General features: G+C 35.1%; 1 protein-coding gene across 2 annotated transcripts in view; it reads left to right on the top strand.

Moving 5' to 3' along the window:
• Positions 1 to 19137, top strand: part of FSTL5 (follistatin like 5) — an 863982-nt gene that overhangs the window by 234386 nt on the left and 610459 nt on the right. For both annotated transcript variants that reach the window (XM_018061498.1, XM_018061497.1), the window contains exon 3: positions 12529 to 12777. In XM_018061498.1, coding sequence (XP_017916987.1) covers positions 12529 to 12777 — 249 coding nt within the window. The remainder of the gene's footprint in view (positions 1 to 12528; positions 12778 to 19137) is intronic.

Raw genomic sequence — 19137 nt, 5'->3', positions numbered from 1 at the left:
TCATTGGAGAAATGTCTATTTAGTTCTTTGGCCCACTTTTTGATTGGGTCTTTTATTTTTCTGGAATTGCGCTTAGACAGCATCATAAAGGAGAATGGCAGGTAACTACTTAGCAGAATAAATACATTTCCATTGTTGTTTTTCAGTCACTAAGTCATACCAAACTCTTTGCAGCTCCATGGACTGCAGCATGCCAGGCTCCTCTGTCCTGCACTATGTCCCAGAGATTGCTCAGATTCATATCTATTGAGTTGGTGATGCTATCTCATCCTCTCATCCTCTGCCACCCCTTCTCCTCTTGTCTTCGATCTTTCCCAGCATCAAGCTCTTTTCCAATGAGTCAGCTCTTTGTACCAGGTGGCCAAAGTATTGGAGCTTCAGCAACAGTGCTTCAAATGAATATTCAGGGTTGATTTCCTTTAGGATTGATTGGTTTGATCACCTTACTGTCCAAGGGACTCTCGAAAATCTTCTCCAGCTCCTTATTTATGGTCCAACTCTCACATCCATACATGACTACTGGAAAAATCATAGCTTTGACCATACAGACATTTGTCAGCAAAGGGATATGTCTGCTTTTCAATATGCTATCTAGGTTTATCATAGGTTTGTCACTCAAAAGCTTGAATAACATTTGCTTTTAAATAACATAATGATGAAAAAATATTTTTATCTGGCCAAGTGTTTATAAAAAATATTACTCTAAGTTCTCAATTGACTAGAGAAGATATTAAAAGAAAAATACAGTCTTAGATGGGAGTTGGAAATGATAAAATTAACGATAAAAACTATTTTGTACTTTGTTATCAAGATCATAAGTTGAAGTCAGACGTTTGAGGGTGTTGCTTAAACTCTTTCAGTGTTCTACTGCTATAATCACAGTTCAGACGTGAAATAAGTATAACTCTTGTCATTTTATTTAGTTAGCTCAAATCTTCTAACTTCTTGAAGTGATACATCAAAACTCATTTGCACTGGCAAAAACTAATTTGTATTAAACAGAAGCTATAATTGGGATGGATGCAATAAAACTGAATCCCCAGCATTTTCTGTACTTACCTTCTTTTCTTCAAATTTATTTATTTTAAAATAAATTTGAATGCAGAATTACATGAAGGTGCTTGCAGAAGTCCAATGGATTGTCTGAAATAAGATGGTATTGAAAGTTCCAAATTTGTTGAACTGTAGAGATGTGACCATTCAAACTGTTTCTCAGTAGCGGTGCCCCAGGCAAACTTACAGTCAAGCAGCCTTGTTTCAACCAACTTTACAAAATAGTACCAGGAAATAAATATTCCAGTTATTAAAGTTCATGAAAAGATCCCACTATGCTCAATCTTCTTTAGGTTTGAAATATTCACTTGAATTATCACTTGTTGAAGTTTGTGAGGATCACGTGTGTTTGTTAGAGTTTACAGTGTGTAACAAAAATTTTATTTTGGATTTATTGAAGAGATTTACAATTTTTCCATATATGGAAATTAAATGTTACCATTTTTTAAAAATATTTAAATCCAGCTATCTAATGAACAAATGTGAGTTTACTCTTTTTTTTCCATATGAGGAAATTATTATCTAGTGGATACTGTTGAAAATTTTAGGTGCATTATTTGAAAACACACTTTTAAACACTCCAATAAATACATTTCCAAGAGCTATAATAATAACTAATGTTGTGAAAGTCTGTTCTTTATCTGCTCCAATGACTCTAAGCCAATATATTTTGCATGCCAAATCCATAGTTAATGATAATTCTTTAAAACTGTATTTATTAAAATATACACTATGCCAAGAACTTTCTGTACCTCTTTTTACTTAATCCTCTCAACAACCATATGCTGCTATGATTTCTATTATTACCTCCCCTTATATATTGATTTAAATAATGCACAATTTCTTTTATCTTCTAGTTATATGGGGAAACTGAGGTGCAGTGACTTTAACTTGCCCAAAATCACACTTGTAGTGACAGTTGGAATCCATAAAGGACTTTGATCTTAGAGTCCATTTTTATAAGTACTAACAGTGCAAAGGAAAAAAAAAAAAGAGATATAATTTTAGGAAAAAGACAGGTTAGCAAATCTAAGGAGATCAGTCCTGGGTGTTCATTAGAAGGACTGATGCTGAAACTCCAATACTTTGGCCACCTCATGTGAAGAGTTGACTCATTGGAAAAGACCCTGACGCTGGGAGGGATTGAGGGCAGGAGAAGAAGGGGACAACCGAGGATGAGATGGCTGGATGGCATCACCGACTCAATGGACATGAGTTTGGGTGAACTCTGGAAGTTGGTGATGGACAGGGAGACCTGGCGTGCTGTGATTCATGGGGTCGCAGAGTCGGACACAACTGAGTGATTGAACTGAACTGAACTGAACTGAAGCTAAAAATAATGTTTCATCTTGTACAGTTGATGCTATCAGTTCAGTTCAGTTGCTCAGTCATGTCCAGTTCTTTGCAACCCCACAGACTGCAACACTGGAGAAGGAAATGGCAACCCACTCCAGTGTTCTTGCCTGGAGAATCCCAGGGATGGAGGAGCCTGGTGGGCTGCTGTCTATGGGGTCGCACAGAGTCGGACATGACTGAAGTGACTTAGCAGCAGCAGCAGCAGCAGACTTCAGCACGCGAGGCTTCCCTGTCCATCCTGGAGATTTTTCAAACTCATGTCCATGGAGTCAGTGTTGCCATCCAATCATCTCATCTTCTGTCTTCCCCTTCTTCTCCTACCTTCAATCTTTCCCAGTATCAGGGTCTTTTCCAGTGAGTCAGTTCTTCACATCAAGTGGCCAAAGTATTGAGGTTTCAGCATCAGTCTTTCCAGTGAATATTCAGGACTGATTTCTTCTAGGATTGACTGGCTTCATCCCCTTGCTGCCCAAGGGACTCTTGAGAGTCTTCTCCAACAACCCAGTTTAAAAGCATCTGTTCTTCGGCACTCAACTTTCTTCAAGGTTCATGCACATCCGTACATGACTATTGGAAAAACCATAGCTTTAACTAGATGGATATTTGTTGGGAAAGTACTGTCTCTGCTTTTTAATATGCTATCTAGATTGGTCATGGCTTTTCTTCCAAGGAGCAAGTGTCTTTTAATTTCATGGCTGCAGTTACCATCTGCAGTGATTTTGAAGCCCAAGAAAATAGTCTGTCACTGTTTCCATTGTCTCCCCATATATTTGCCATGAAGTCATGGGACTGGATGCCATGATCTTTGTTTTATGAATGTTGAGTTTTAAGTCAGCCTTTCACTTTCTCTTTCACTTTCATCAAGAGGCTCTTCAGTTCCTCTATGCTTTCTGCCATAAGGGTGGTATTAGCTTCATATCTGAGATTACTGATATTTCTAAATATATTTAGAGAAAGATTACTAAATATATTTCTCAAGTTGCCTTTTATTAGAAACTGCTTTGCCAAGGATTGTTAAATGACATAATTTGTTTGATGAGAGTAAATCTAAAGATGTTTGTTTCCTCTTATCTTACCATTTGAACATCTAGCTCAAGAAGATTGCAGCTTGGCTGAGGTCAGACTAATAGCAAAGAAAAGCAAAGACTATAATCCTATTCTCTGTCCCCAAATCTGTTGTTCTTTTTTAACAAATCAAAGTTAGCATAATACTTGAATTTTTACTGTAACATTATGCACTTCGATGAGACAGTTGACACCTCAAATAACTTGGTGCTCTAAAACAGTTTTGCTTATGGGTTAGTTAGCTCATCAAAATTTGTTTCTTTTTTCCTCCTGTTGTTACTGATTTAAATCTAGCATCAAACATTATTCATACTCTGTGTATCCCTTACATCTCTTTTTAGCTCCGAAGCCATTCCTCAAATATAACCTCAACTATGCCATGACATAAAATATATGAGCTCTTACCTGATATTATCCATCTCACACACTTTTGTGTCTCTAAACATGCCCCAAAATTGTTGCCTCCTTCCTGGGGCCCAAATTCTGCTTTATGTCCTTTGTCAGCAACTAGCAAAAATATCTATGTCTGCTTTTTTTTTTTTTTTTATCTATTCTGTAGCATCTAATACAGTACCTTGCACATGAAAATAACATATTTTACTAAAGTTTATTTCAACCTAGACCTGCTCTATTTAAGTACCTATTTGATGAGATGTATATTATGTAAAACAATTGAGAACTGCACCATAACTGAGAAGATCATGTTTAGAATGATGTTGAATGATTTTGTTTTACATATGGTATCTTTTGTGTTTTGTTTCATTTCTGTTTATTTTAAAACTGAGAAATCATTGTAATGCCCTGAAGGTATAGAAGCTATAAAATAATGTGCTTGCTAAATATACAGCATTTTTTGGGGAAAAAATGTTATTCTATTAAGTTGTGAGATAGCAGGATGTAAGTACTTGAGTAAAATTCATTTAGTGTGCTATCTGACAGAGTATATTTAAAAGAAATCTTTGACATGTTGATCAGATTAAATTGATTTAATCTCAGCTGATACTTAAGTTCAGCATTAGTCATGGATAATTACTGTCAGAAAGGATATGTTCTAGCTATTCATTTACATAATGTGAGCTTTCTTTTGAATTGCATATGAATTAATTAAATTTCCTTTAATTGTAGCAGCTATATGCAACACACAGCTTCTAGCTAGTGTAAGACAGTTCATTAACTTCTAGAAAATGGCCTATTGGCCATTCTAACACAAATCTCTGAACTGGAGTATAGGCAAAAAGGAAAAATTGAAGAGGGAGAATCAAGGAAAGAGACTCATTGACCTAAATATATCATAAATGACCTCATTTATAGCAGAGCATTCCTTCTTCTTCAGAAACTGTACTGGTAGGATAGTCACCTCAGTTTGTGACCAAAATGCAAAATAATATCTTGACCCTGTTGACCTTAAACTTATTTTTAGATTTTTTTAAAAGGAAATAAAACAATTTATTGGTAAATTATAAACTATTTCATAGCAAAAAAGAAAAGCAAATTGTTAGTAAGATGGTAAATAAATAAAGAAAATATAAGTTGTAAAACTATACAAATACAACTACATGAGTCAAATACCTGTGTTATAATGACAACCCCATTTGGACCCTAAAAGCTTGACAATAGGCCTAAGTACTGGTAGGAGTATAAGGTAAAAGTTTTGAAAATGAAATTGTTCATTATTTTACAGTTGTTTGACACAACTATAGGTTTTCTTTTTTTAATGTGTTACATTGAACAATAAAAAAGCAATTATGTAAAATTAGAAAAATTTGGCCAATATTATATCCAATTACCTAATCAGTTGTGTTCATTTTATCATATGATTTTATCTGGTTTTAATCATGACTAAAGCCATACCAAAGAAAAAGAAATAAAGGAAGGCAAAGTGATTGTCTGAGGAGGCTTTACAAATAGCTGAAGAAAGAAGAGAAGCAAAAGGCAAGAGTGAAAGGGAAAGATATAGCCAAGTGAATGCAGAGTTCCAGAGAATAGCAAGGAGAAATACCATGTTCTTAAATGAACAGTACAAAGAAATAGAGAAAAATAGAATGGAAAACACTAGAGGTGTCTTCAAGAAAATTGGAGATATCAAGGGAACATTTCATGTAATAAAACACAGAAATTGTAAGGACTTAACAGAAGCAGAAGAGATTAAGAAGAGGTGGCAAGAATACATAGAAGATCTATACAAGAAAATTTTAATGACCAGGATAACCATGATGGTTTGGTCAGACACCTAAGCTGGACATTGTGAAGTGTGAAGTCAAGTGGGTCTTAGGAAGCATTACTATGAACAAAGATAGTGAAATTGATAGAATTCCAGTTGAGCTATTTAAAATTTTAAAAGCTGATGCTGTTAAAGTGTTGCACTCAATATGCCAGCAATTTTGGAAAACTCAGCAGTGGCCTCAGGACTAAAACAGGGCAGTTTTCATTCCAATCCCAAAGAAGAGCAATGTCAAAGAATGCTCAAACTACTCTGCAATTATGCTCATTTCTCATATTAGCAACATTATGATTAAAATTCTTCAAGCTAAGCTTCAGCAGTCATGAAGTGAGAAATTCCCAATGCACAAGCTGGGTTTCAAAGAGTTAGAGGAACCAGACATCAGATTGTCAATATTCACTTGATCTTGGAGAAATCAAGGTAATTCCAGAAAAACATCTACTTCTATTTGTTTTTATTATGTTAAACTCCTTAACTGTGTGGATCACAATAAACTGTGGAAAATTCTTAGTGATGAGAGTACCAGCCTACTGTGTCCTGACAAACCTGTATGTGGGCCAAGAAGTAACAGAATTGAAAAAAAAAAAAAAAAAAAAAAACTAAATGCTTAAAGACTGGGAAAGGAATAAGACAAGGCTGTATATTGTCACTCAGTTTATTTAATTTATATCCAGAATACATCATGCAAAATGCTGGGCTGGATGAATCATGAGCTGTTATAAAGATTTCTGGGAGAAATATCAACTACCTCAGATATGCAGATGATACCACTCTAATGGCAGAAAGGAAAGAGGAACTAAGGAGTCTCTTGATGAGGGTCAAAGAGGAGAGTGAAAATTCTGGTTTGAAATTCAACATTCAAAAAACTAAGATCATGAAATCTGGTCCCATTGGTTCTTGACAAATAGAACTGGAAAATGTGAATGCAGTGACAAATTTTATTTTATTTTTTTGGCTCTAAAATCATTGTGGACAGTGACTGCATCTATGAAATTAAAAGGATACTTACTCCTTGGAAGAAAAGCTATGACAAACCTAGAGACGGTACTAAAAAACAGAGACATCACTTTGCCAGCAAAGTCCCATATAGTCAAAGCTATAGTTTTTCTAGGAGTCATGTACAGATGTGAGAGTTGGACCATAAAGAAGGCTGAGTGCTGAAGAATTAATGATGCCAAATTGTGGTGTTGGAGAAGATTCTTGAGAGCATCTTGGACAGCAAGGAGATCAAACAAGTCAATCCTAAATGAAATCTGCCCTCAGTATTCATTAGAAGGACTGATGCTGAAGCCAGAGCTTCAGTAATTTGGCCACCTGGTGAAAAGAGCCAACTCATTGGAAAAGACCCTGATACTGGAAAAGATTGAAGGCAAAAGTGGAAAGGGGTGGCAGAGGATGAGATGATTAGATAGCATCACTGACTCAATGAACATGAATTTGAGCAAACTCCAGGAGATAGAGGAGGAGAGAGGAGCTTGGCATGCTACAGTCCATGCTGTTGCAAAAAGAGAGACACAACTTAGAGACTGAACATCAACAACAATAATGACATAAACTTACCATTTTTAAACTTAAGAACATTTCATAAGTGCTTTCTTAGTCTTTCAGTTTTTATTTATTTTATCTAGCAAGTAGGATTTCATTAAGTCAAAGACCCAAAAATTTGATCACAGAAACAAAATTATCATCACCTGGAAAATTAGAAATATAAATTTGGGGTTCAATTTCATATATATTTAGTCAGAAACTCTAAACTCAAGGTTCGGTCTATTCCATGAAACTTCTCTAGGCCATTACAAGATGCCGAACTTCAAGAAGTATGATTTTAAATTTATTTTCCAAAATATACTAAATATTTCAGAGCCATCAGTTAGTCAAAATAATATTATATTGGAAAGCTTGATTCAATCAATCCTTTTTTCTTATCTTTTGTTATAAATGTCTTTGAATATTTTATCAAAAACTTTTAGTATGGTATTATAGTATAATTAATATAAAGTTTCTTTCAAGAAGATTTGTTCCAATTTACACTGGTATCAAAAATATAAATTATTTCTTTATACTTCTGATAGTGTTGGTCCTTTTTTAAATTTCAATTTTTTAAAATTCCATTTGCAATTACTTATGAAAATAAAAATACTTCAAGCTTTTATTTATAAAAACTAATAAATCAATTATTTAAATGCTTATTTATGTATCTCTTCTTGTGAATATTAGTTTTTTAAAACTAGTAAATTAAATTTTAAAGGGAGTTTTACATGTCAGACCTTTTTCAAATGAAATGTACTTGATTTGTAATGTTATATTAGTTTCAGGCCCACAGCATTGTGAAATTTATATTTTCATATTTATTTATATCAAGTATTATCTAAATTACTCACTGATGCTGTTTTAAAATATAATGTCCTATTATATGTATTCCAACTCTTATAATGTGTCTTATCCTTAAGGAAAGTTATGACCAACCCACAGCATACTAAAAAGCAGAGACATTACTTTGTCAACAAAGGTCCATCTAGTCAAGGCTATGGTTTTTCCAGTAGTCATGTATGGATGTGGAGTTGAACTATAAAGAAAGCTGAGCACCGAAGAATTGGTGCTTTTGAACTGTGATGTTGGAGAAGACTCTTAAGAGTATCTTGGACTGCAAGGAGATCTGACCAGTCCATCCTAAAGGAGATCAGTCCTAGGTGTTCATTGGAAGGACTGATGTTGAGGCTGAAATTCCAATACTTTGGCCACTGGATGCGAAGACCTTACTCATTTGAAAAGACCCTGATGCTAGGAAAGATTTAGGGCAGGAGGAGAAGGGGATGACAAAGGATGAGATGGTTGGATGGCATCATGGATTCAATGGACACAAGTTTGGGTGAAATTCAGCAGTTGGTGATGGACAGGGAGGCCGGTGTGCTGCGGTTCATGGGGTTGCAAAGAGTCGGACAGGGCTGAGTGACTGAACTGAATGTCATTGTTTTCTTATTAGTTTTCTGTCTGGGTGATCTGTCCATTGATAAAAGACTGATAAAATATGAAGTTCCCTATAATTATTTTATTGTTGTCAACTTCTTGCTTTATTCCTGTTTATTGCTGCTTTATATATTTAAGCACTCATATTAGTTGAATTTATATTTTAAAATGCTATACCTTTTTATTTTATTGATTCCTTTATCCTTATATGTCTTTCTTTGTCTTTTATTATAAACTTTGTTTAAAAGTCCACTTTAAAATAGAAAGCCTATCCAGCATATTTTTGTTTCCATTTCCATGGGATATATTTTTCCATACCTCACTTTCAGTTTTTTTGTGTCTTTAGCTCTAAATTGATTTTCTTTTAAGCAGCATAGATGGGTCTTATTTTTGCTACTGTTGTCCTTTTTTTAACTCAATCTGCTCTCCTTCATATTTTGATTGGATCATTTATTTTATTGACATTTAAAGTGATTATTGATATGCATGTGATTACTGTCATTTTGTTATTTATTTTCTGAATTTTGCTTTTCTTTAGTTCCTTTATTTTCTTTGTCTCTTCTCTGTTGTTTGATGTTTTTCCTCAGTGTTATATTTGTGTTCTGTTCTGTTTGGAGTTTTTGTATATTTATTTTTTGTGTGTATTGTATGTTTTTGTTTTGTGATTACCATAAAGGTCATATATGTTAACCTATAACTATATCCGGTCCCATCACTTCATGGGAAATAGATTGGAAAACAGTAGAAACAGTGTCAGACTTTATTTTTTGGGGATCCAAAATCACTGCAGATGGTGACTGCAGCCATGAAATTAAAAGATGCTTACTCCTTGAAAGAAAAGTTATGACCAACCTAGATAGTATATTCAAAAGCAGAGACATTACTTTGCCAACTAAGGTCCTTCTAGTCAAGGCTATGGTTTTTCCTGTGGTCATGTATGGATGTGAGAGTTGGACTGTGAAGAAGGCTGAGCACCGAAGAACTGATGCTTTTGAACTGTGGTGTTGGAGAAGACTCTTGAGAGTCCCTTGGACTGCAAGGAGATCCAACCAGTTCATTCTGAAGGAGATCAGCCCTGGGATTTCTTTGGAAGGAATGATGCTAAAGCTGAAACTCCAGTACTTTGGCCACCTGATGTGAACAGTTGACTCGTTGGAAAAGACTCTGATGTTGGGAGGGATTGGGGGCAGGAGGAGAAGGGGACGACCCAGGATGAGATGGCTGGATGGCATCACGAACTCGATGGATGTGAGTCTGAGTGAACTCCGGGAGTTGGTGATGGACAGGGAGGCCTGGCATGCTGTGATTCATGGGGTCGCAGAGTCGGACACGACTGAGCAACTGAACTGAACTGATAACTATATCTACTTGATTTACCATGATAGTCATTTAAATACAAATATGTTCTTAAACTTCTATATTTTTTATTCCCTACATACATAGTATACTTTTTGAGTTCATATTTTACTTCTTAATGTCTATCCCTAACTGTTTATTGTAGCTATAGTTGATTGTATAACTTTGGTCTTTTAACTTTTATACTACATTATTTAAGTGCTGGATCCACAGCCTTTACTATGTACTTGACTTTTCTACTGGGTATTTTAACCACCCTATAATTTCTTATTGCCTTTTCTTTTTCACTTAAAGGAGACTTCAATACTTCTTGTAAGGTCAGTTTAATATCAATCAATTCTTTTAGCATTTTTGTGTCTAAGAAATTCTTTACCTCTCCTTCAATTCTGAATGATAACCTTGCTGGGTAGAGCGTCTTGGGTTACAGGTTTTTCCTTTCACCACTTTGAATATTTGCCATTTCATTCTTGCCTGAAAAGTTTCTGCAGAGATATGAGCTAATAACCTTATGAGACTCCCCTTTTCTGTGACTCTTTGCTTTTCTCTTTGCCATTTACAATAAAGGGACTGCCCCTGTCCCCTCTCCAGTATGCATAGGCTGGCATGAGACTCATGAGCTGGCAATGACTGCTTTCACACTGGTCAGAGGCAGGGCTGGAGTCTGCACTGGATCATTTCCTTCCAAATGTTTGCACTTTCATTGCTTAGTGGGGAATAGGAACAAGATGGGCTAGAGCAGGAGGCCATGCAGGCTGGGAATGGGCAGGAGAAGTCTTGGCAGACTCATCAGAACCTCAGGGAGTTTCAATCTGCTGCTTCCATGTAACCAGGAGTAAGTCTGCGTGTATATTCCTTAAGTAGGGAGTCTTAGTTTTTCCCTCTGGAAGCCCCACTGGTTTTCAAACAAGCTAAGAGAGCTAACCTCCTGTTGGACCCTGGGCTGGGGTACCTAATATGTAGCTTGAATCCCTTGCTCCCCAGGGAGAATTCCCCAATCCTGTGATAGCCATTCTTCTTCTGTATTCTCAGATAGGGATGTGGGTTCATGACTGATCCCTGCTCCTCCTTTCCTATCAGATGCTTTGTGCATCTTTGTTTATAGCCTTGCTGTAGAAGAGTTCTTCTGGTAGTCCCAGGTAGATTTCAGCAAGAGTCTTTCCAATGTATACTTAGTTTGATGTGTTTGTGGTGGATGGTGAGCCCAGGTGCCTCCTAATCTGCTATCTTGACCTCTCCCTCACAAGCCCTTTAATCTTGATAACGCTTTGAGGATATACTATAATCTCCATTTTTCAGATGAGGAAACCAAGTTATAGATGTGTTAGGAACCCAACCAAGGTATGGTTTCATGGAGTGTAGACTCCCAGACTCCTCTGTTTATTGGATTTTTCCAGGTAAGAATTCTGGAGTGGTTTGCCATTTCCTCCTCGAAGGGATGTTCCTGATCCAAGGATTGAAACCACATCTCTTTAATTGCAGGCAGATACCTTCCCATTGAGTCACAGGGTTTACAACCTCTCAAAACTTTTATTTTTTTCCATGTATGTGTCAGCAGTGGTAAATATATCTACACACATTTACACATATGTATATATGTGAATATATATTATTCCTTGATATATATGTTTTCCTATATATACATATTTATGTAGATAGACACATAGACATGTATGTACACTTCACTTTTTTTTTCAGTCACATAATGTTCTCAGATTTACCTAATAAAAGTCTGAGAATGAAATTGCTTAGTTTGGTTTCACTGCAAGACTGCTAGATTCTCCTATGTTTTTGAGGTAGATGTAGATTGTTAGATTAAACAAGTAACAACATAATAAAATTCTTCACGATTTGTTCATTTAGTCATGAAATGGATCAGTGATCGCCAAGTGGCAAAGGTCAAAACAAGAAAGGATCAGATGTTAGAACCTGAAAGTTTTCAAGACACTTTTTCTCATTCCTATTCTCTCCTATTTCCCACTTTACATACATATGTTTCCTTTCTCCCAGCAGAATTCTGCTAATATAAACGCTGGCATTTGTCAAATATTTCCTATATGCCAGGACTGTGTGTCCTGTGGATCAGTACATGTTTTACTTAGTACAACTCTAGGAGATGGTCTATACTATCAACCTCGCATTATGAATGGGATAATTTAGCACAAGGAAGTAAATTTTCCAAGGGCGTAAAGCTAGAAAATTTGAGTTCAGCAGTTTAAATTCAGAGCCCTTGTCCTTAAGGACTGTAATACTCACTGAGTAGGGAGGTGAGAGCTCAAGGAGAAAAGTGGAAGAAGGGGACAATATCAAGGTATTTTTTTTTTTTTTTTTTGGTCTGGTTCTGATAAAATTCCCTCCCCTTAAGAACAACTGAACCCTGATTATATTATATTTCTCTTAGACTTATTTTATCCGAATCCTTTGAAACTTTGATATCAGCATATTATTTGGATACATAATCTATAAATCCAAGTGATTTTCTTTCTTTCTTTTTTTTTTTTTTTTGCCTACAGGAATTCTGATTCAGGATGGCTCTTTGGGATCTTGTGAAAACAAATACTGTGGTTTGGGAAGGCACTGTGTTCTCAGCAGAGAGACAGGGCAGGCAGAATGTGCCTGTATGGACCTTTGCAATCGGCACTACAAACCTGTGTGTGGATCTGATGGGGAATTCTATGAAAACCACTGTGAGGTGCACAGAGCTGCTTGCCTGAAGAAACACAAGATTACCATTGTCCACAATGAAGACTGCTTCTTCAAAGGTAAATGCAGTGTGGGCCTAAAGTGCCACCTTTCTCTATTTCTTCCTTCTTCTTACCTAGTGCCCTTAAATTTAAACTCTAGCATCACTAACTTAAAGTCTTTTAAAAAAGAGAGAAATATAGGCTAAAGACACTTGTGATTAGTAAGTGAATAGAAATTTGTCTGAATACAATTCTGAATCCATTATGAGAACAAAGCTGGCCAAAATATGACTCAAAATTTAATATAGCTTACAGCATTGCACCATATGGCTTCCCAATCATGGCAGTTTTCTTAGGGACACAGAGTGGCCAATTCAGTCAACAAGCCAATTCCACCCAGTGAAATGCACCTGGAGTGAAACTGAGAGAAGAGTGAATGCCAAGCCATCCTGTGATAACATCTCATTCCTTCCTGATTAAAAACGATGCCTACAGTATACACCACCTATTTCAGATTACAGAGAACTGGTAAATGCCCACTGAAATAGCTATGAAGAACTCATGCTAAACCCAATTAGTAAATATGAGATGACAATAATTTAAAATTAAAAGTTAGCAATATTTACTTCCATGGTACTAAAAATCATTGGGAACTATTTATGGAAAAGTACTGCTGAATTAGTAATTTGACAAATTATTTTAACATGCTAGATAAATAAATATATAAATATCTTTAATACCTTTCATTTATTTATAAATATATTTCTTATTTATTTATACTAGAAAGAATATTTATTTATTAATAGTCATAACCCAGACTGAAATTTTGAAATGTTAAGCATATAGAACTTCCATCATTCAAAAAGGTCAGTGATCAGTTTGATTTCTAATCTTAAATGGGTTCCACTCCCAAACTCTCAGAGTGCTGCCAAAGTAATGTTATACTTAAAAGCTTGTGTGATATTTTAATTATTAGCTTAAATTTATAATATCACACAATGTTGCTCATGTACCCATTGATAAGCTTTTTTCTTTACAAATTTCATTGAATAAGTATTCAAATGCATTAAGATGGAAGGGTCTGTAGCCATTTTTCTACTAGAAGTCTTTTCATATAAATGAGATAAATTGTAAGAATAGTTTATTTACCAAAGTGAACTCTTTGTGTTTTGACTACACAATTGATGATAGATTATCTTCTTTTACAGAAAGAATATCTAATCTATTTTATAGAAAGTTAAAATGAATTGTATTAATATTTTGCTTTAATCTTCATAAAAGAGTTTTTTTCTGTCAGTTTGAATTGAAAGTGAAAACTTTAGTATTCCACAGACACATGATACAGAGCTGTGTAAATAATATACAATTAAGTTAACTTAGAATCATTCTAACACTGAAGTTTTGTCTAACTGACAACCAGCAATTGATAATATGGAATCAAATGAAATTAAATATCATGAAGTGAGAAATAAATCTGCTATATTTAATATTCTGCTTTATTACTAGAAGCTTAGGCATAATACTACTCAATATGTAAATCAACATGGAAATAAATGAACTGGATATAACTTGGAATGTTAAACAATAGTTTGAAAAGCTTTTGTTCTTCAGACTTATACTAAGCATATTTATTCAATCATGATTGTGTCAAAATTTATTGTCATCATACTTAGTATTACAATTTAATTTATATTAACTGGGTGAGTTACCAGGGGTTAATACATTACCTAGGTCTCAGAATTTGTCAGTCTTCTGTTTGTTGGTTTGTTTTGGTGTTTTGCCCTATATATACATATATATAATATATAACTCATAATAACTCATAATAATAGCTCACGGGGTCGCACAGAGTCGGACACGACTGAAGTGACTTAGCAGTAGCATAACTTATAATATAACTTTATTTCAACAGAAAGGAAGTAAATAATCTATAATAAAACAATAAATTGCTTGTGCTATTAGGGCACAATTGACCAAACTTTGGACATAAGAAAGATTCCATGGAGCTGGAGGCCTAATATCATGTTGACTAAAATTAATTCTTGTAATGGCGGATTATATTTTCTGTGCAATTTCAACAATTTATATTGTTTCAAATAATGACCTAAAGGAAGGAGCAAGTCAAAATATTATGTTCAAGGGCTGCTAACAATTCATATTTAATTATTTTCAAATAGGAAAATATCAAAACATAATTCCTCATTAAATTATTTATTACTTTTATTTATTTATTTATTTTTAATTGATGGATACTTGCTTTACAGAATTTTGTTGTTTTCTGGCAAACCTCAACATGAATCAGCCATAGGTATACATATATCTCCTCCCTTTTGAGCCTTCCTCCCATCTTCTGCCCCATCCCACCCCTATAAATTGATACTGAGCCCCTGTTTGAGGATACTGAGTCCCCGTTTGAGTTTACTGAGCCATACAGCAAATTCCCTTTGACTATATATTTTACATTTGGTAATGTAAGTTTCCACGTTACTCTTTACATACATCTCACTCTCTTCTCCCCTCTCCCCATGTCCATAAGTCTATTCTCTATGTCTGTTTCTTTATTGCTGCCCTGTAAATAAATTCCTCAGTACCATTTTTCTAGATTCCGTATATATGCATTAGAATATGATATTTATCTTTCATTTTCTGACTGACTTCAATCTGTATAATAGGCTCTAGATTCATTAGAACTGATTCAAATGCATTTCTTTTTATGGCTGAGTAATATTCCATTGTGTATATGTACCATAACTTCTTTATCCATTCATCTGTTGATGGACATCTAGGTTGATTCCATGTTCTAGCTATTGTAAATCATACTGCAATGAACAATGGGATACATGTGTCTCTAAAAAATTGTATTACTTTTAGGTTTCATAAAAAGTGATTATGAACACCTTATAGGGATCAACAAACAAAAACCTATAGGCCAAATCCAGGATACTGTTTATTTTTTAAGCAAAGTTTTATTGGAACACTGCCACACTATCAGTTTATGGATTTTTGTTGTTTGCTTTAAGATACAAAAGGAAAATTGAGTCTTTATAACAGGGACAGCATGGCCTGAAATGACAAAAAAATGCATTATCTGGATCTTTTCAGTAGTAATTTTTAACTTCTGATTTAAAAAATATACTAGCGTCTTAAAATTAATTTTAAACATATTTTCAGATTTTTACTAGTCTATCTTCTTGGCTAAGGTGGTGAATAGTGGGACCTACATGTGTTCTAAAATTGAATAGAACAAAACACATATACCCACAGATAAATGCATAGAAATGAATCAGAAAATCTGAGTAAGATCAGTGGATGGTATCAAAGTTGGAATTCTGGTTATGATATTGTACTATAGTTCTATAAAACATTACCCATCGGTAAAAATGAGCAAAGGATGCATGAAATGCAATTTTTGACAACTGCAGACAACTCTATAATTATCTCAAAATAAAAGCGTTTAATTTAAAAAGTACTGAAAAGTAATAGCAAAAACTTTGTAAAAAGTTAAATAAAGGAGGGTTTGCATTATTAATTAATTATTTGAACTTTAAGCAGCCTTATTTCATGTATTGAATTTATCAAATTCATGTTTGGCATTTGCATTTAAGCCTGTATATTTATTCATTATTTTAAAACTAAGGTTCAAGTCCAGATTAAGAAACATTTCTGTCTATATTTATATCTCTATGGCAATACATATAAAAGTGAAAGTGTTAGCCGCTCAGTCATGTCTGACATTTTGCTGCCACACAGACTGCTAGTCTGCCAGGCCTCTCTGGGATTCTCCATTAAGAATACTGGAGTGGGCAGCCCATTCCCTCCTCCAGGGGATCTTCCCCACCCAGGGACTGAATCCAGTCTCCAGCATTGCAGGCAGATTCTTTACCTTCTGAGCTACCAGAGAAGCCCCATCTAAACTATATCTACCCGCTGCTGCTGCTGCTGCTGCTGCTGCTGCTGCTGCTGCTGCTGCTGCTGCTGCGCTGCTGCCTGCTGCTGCTAAATCGCTTCAGTCGTGTCTGACTCTGTGGGACTCCATAGACGGCAGCCCACCAGGCTCCCCCGTCCCTGGGATTCTCCAGGCAAGAACACTGGAGTGGGTTCCCATTTCCTTCTCCAATGCATGAAAGTGAAAAGTGAAAGTGAAGTCGCTCAGTTGTGTCCGACTCTTTGCGACCCCATGGACTGTAGCCTACCAGGCGCCTCCGCCCATGGTATTTTCCAGGCAAGAGTACTACTGACTGGTAAATATAGACATGAACTCACAGAGAATTTTCTTTAGTGATTTATGATCCTTGAAACTAGATAAAACAGACGTTTGTGAACATGACTTCCCTGGTGGCTCAGCCAGTAAAGCGTCTGTCTACAGTGCAGGAGACCCGGGTTCAATCCCTGGGTCGGGAAGATCTCCTAGAGAAGGGAATGAGATCCCGCTCCAGTATTCTTGGCTCAGAGAATTTATTTCTACTCACATTTATTTGATTATGAAGAAACAGTCTATAATAGGATATAGAACATTATAGTGATAGTGAAATTCTCTCAGTCATGTCTGACTCTTTGCAACCCCATGCACTGCACAGTCCATGAAATTCTCCAAGCCAGAATACTGGAGTGAGTAGCCATTCCCTTCTCCAGAGGATCCCAACCCAGGTCTCCCACATTGCAGGGAGTTTCTTTACCATTTGAGCTACCAGGGAATATTGGCATCAAATTTTTTTATGATGATGCTAACTATAGAACTGAACATTCCATTTTATATAATGCCCACTAATAACTGTCATGAGAGTTTTGCCTTAATTTCCCATCCCTCACGCCCAAATGGCTTTCTAACTGCTGCAATACACATGTCTACACATAACAAAAACTCCTCTCACTTCAATACCAGATCAGTCTGGCCTACTAAGCAGAATTTACACACTCAGAATATAGTAGTAAGCTAGAGTAAGAAACTCAAGATATAACCTATGCTAAGAAGAGTATGGAATTAACCTTTTATGAGAAAATCAATTGAACAGAAACTCTTTCTCCATTTAATCTCTGAGAATAAAACTGCCATAAAGGCAAATGTTCTGTGCACTTAAATGTGCATCACAACAATAACAACTTGGGAAATATGCTTTTTTATACCTCTGTGTGCGTGATTTGAATGAAATCTGACATGGTGTCTTTTTCTTTGGTATAATCTAGAGAGACATTCACATTTCATTTTGCTAACTGATTAATCAGTCGATTCTCTTACCTGATTATTATTGTTTTTTAAGGCAGAACTTAGAAAACTGAGGCTAGAAAACTAGGCTGCCAACGATATTTTTAAATATATAAGTAAATGTCCTGTGCTAGTATACATGGGCTTTTAGATTTCCTTTTTTTGGAGGGAGGGATAGGGCACCTGTGTAAAGGTTTTGTTTTAAATTGAAATAGGCATGTATGCCATTTCTTGAAAAATAATTATGTTGATGAATATATCAACTTTTGGAAAAGAGTACCCAGATGTTTATTTGTTTGCTCTGTTCTGTTCTGCTTTGCTTTTAGTCAGTATTAGCTAAATGAAATTACAGATTGGTAGTGCAATTAATAACTTGGACAAAATACTGACACTCAGAAGTTTCAATTCCTCTGAATGCATCCTGTACCCACAACCTCAAAACTAATTTTATTAATCCCCAGAATGTCAGGTGGTGTATATTAAAATTTTCTGATTTGATTACAGAATCAATTGAGCTTTCTATTTTGCATTGAATTTAATCAATGTTAAGAATATAATTTTGTGTCACTCTCCTCCCTAATTAAACTGTGAACTGCAGAATCCTATGTGTAAGCCAATATATAACATATATTAGGAATCATAAGGTGTATACTCATAAATTTACTATTTGTTAATCAAATTATACTAACTTTTTCTCCTCTCATTTTTGAAAGCTCTGTAAAGGATTTTGTAAACATTAAACATTGTATGTGTTTATCTTCCACTTATTGATAATAGATATATGATAGATTTTATATAAACATGAAAACTGCTCCATAAGAGTGGGATTTAAATATTAGGACCACCCAACAAATGTATTAAAACATTATCAGTGAGAAATGAGATATATCAGGCATTGTGTCAAAACACTTTCACAACTATTAGATTATTAATTCATTTTAATAACAAACCAGAAGGCACAAAACTTAAGATTTTAAAAATGGCTGCCAACATTCACACAGTAAGTTAAGGCAGCGATCAAGGACTCTGGGCTCTCTTTTAGTACACATATACTTCAAACATTTCTGTTTGAGTCTATAATACAATAATAGCTTACTTCTCTTTGCTTTTTAAAAATTTACTTTCTATAGTAATTTGTATTTGAATATTTTACATTATTGAGGATCAATATTTCTTACTGTGGTATTTGTAAGGATTAAATAATGCATTTAACACAGTTCTTGGGCAATAGAAGA

The sequence above is a fragment of the Capra hircus genome, chromosome 17 (genome assembly GCF_001704415.2).
Source record: "Capra hircus breed San Clemente chromosome 17, ASM170441v1, whole genome shotgun sequence".
In the NCBI taxonomy this organism is placed as follows: Eukaryota; Metazoa; Chordata; class Mammalia; order Artiodactyla; family Bovidae; genus Capra; species Capra hircus.
Note: the sequence above shows the minus strand (reverse complement) of the source record. Positions and strands in the feature narration are given on the sequence as shown.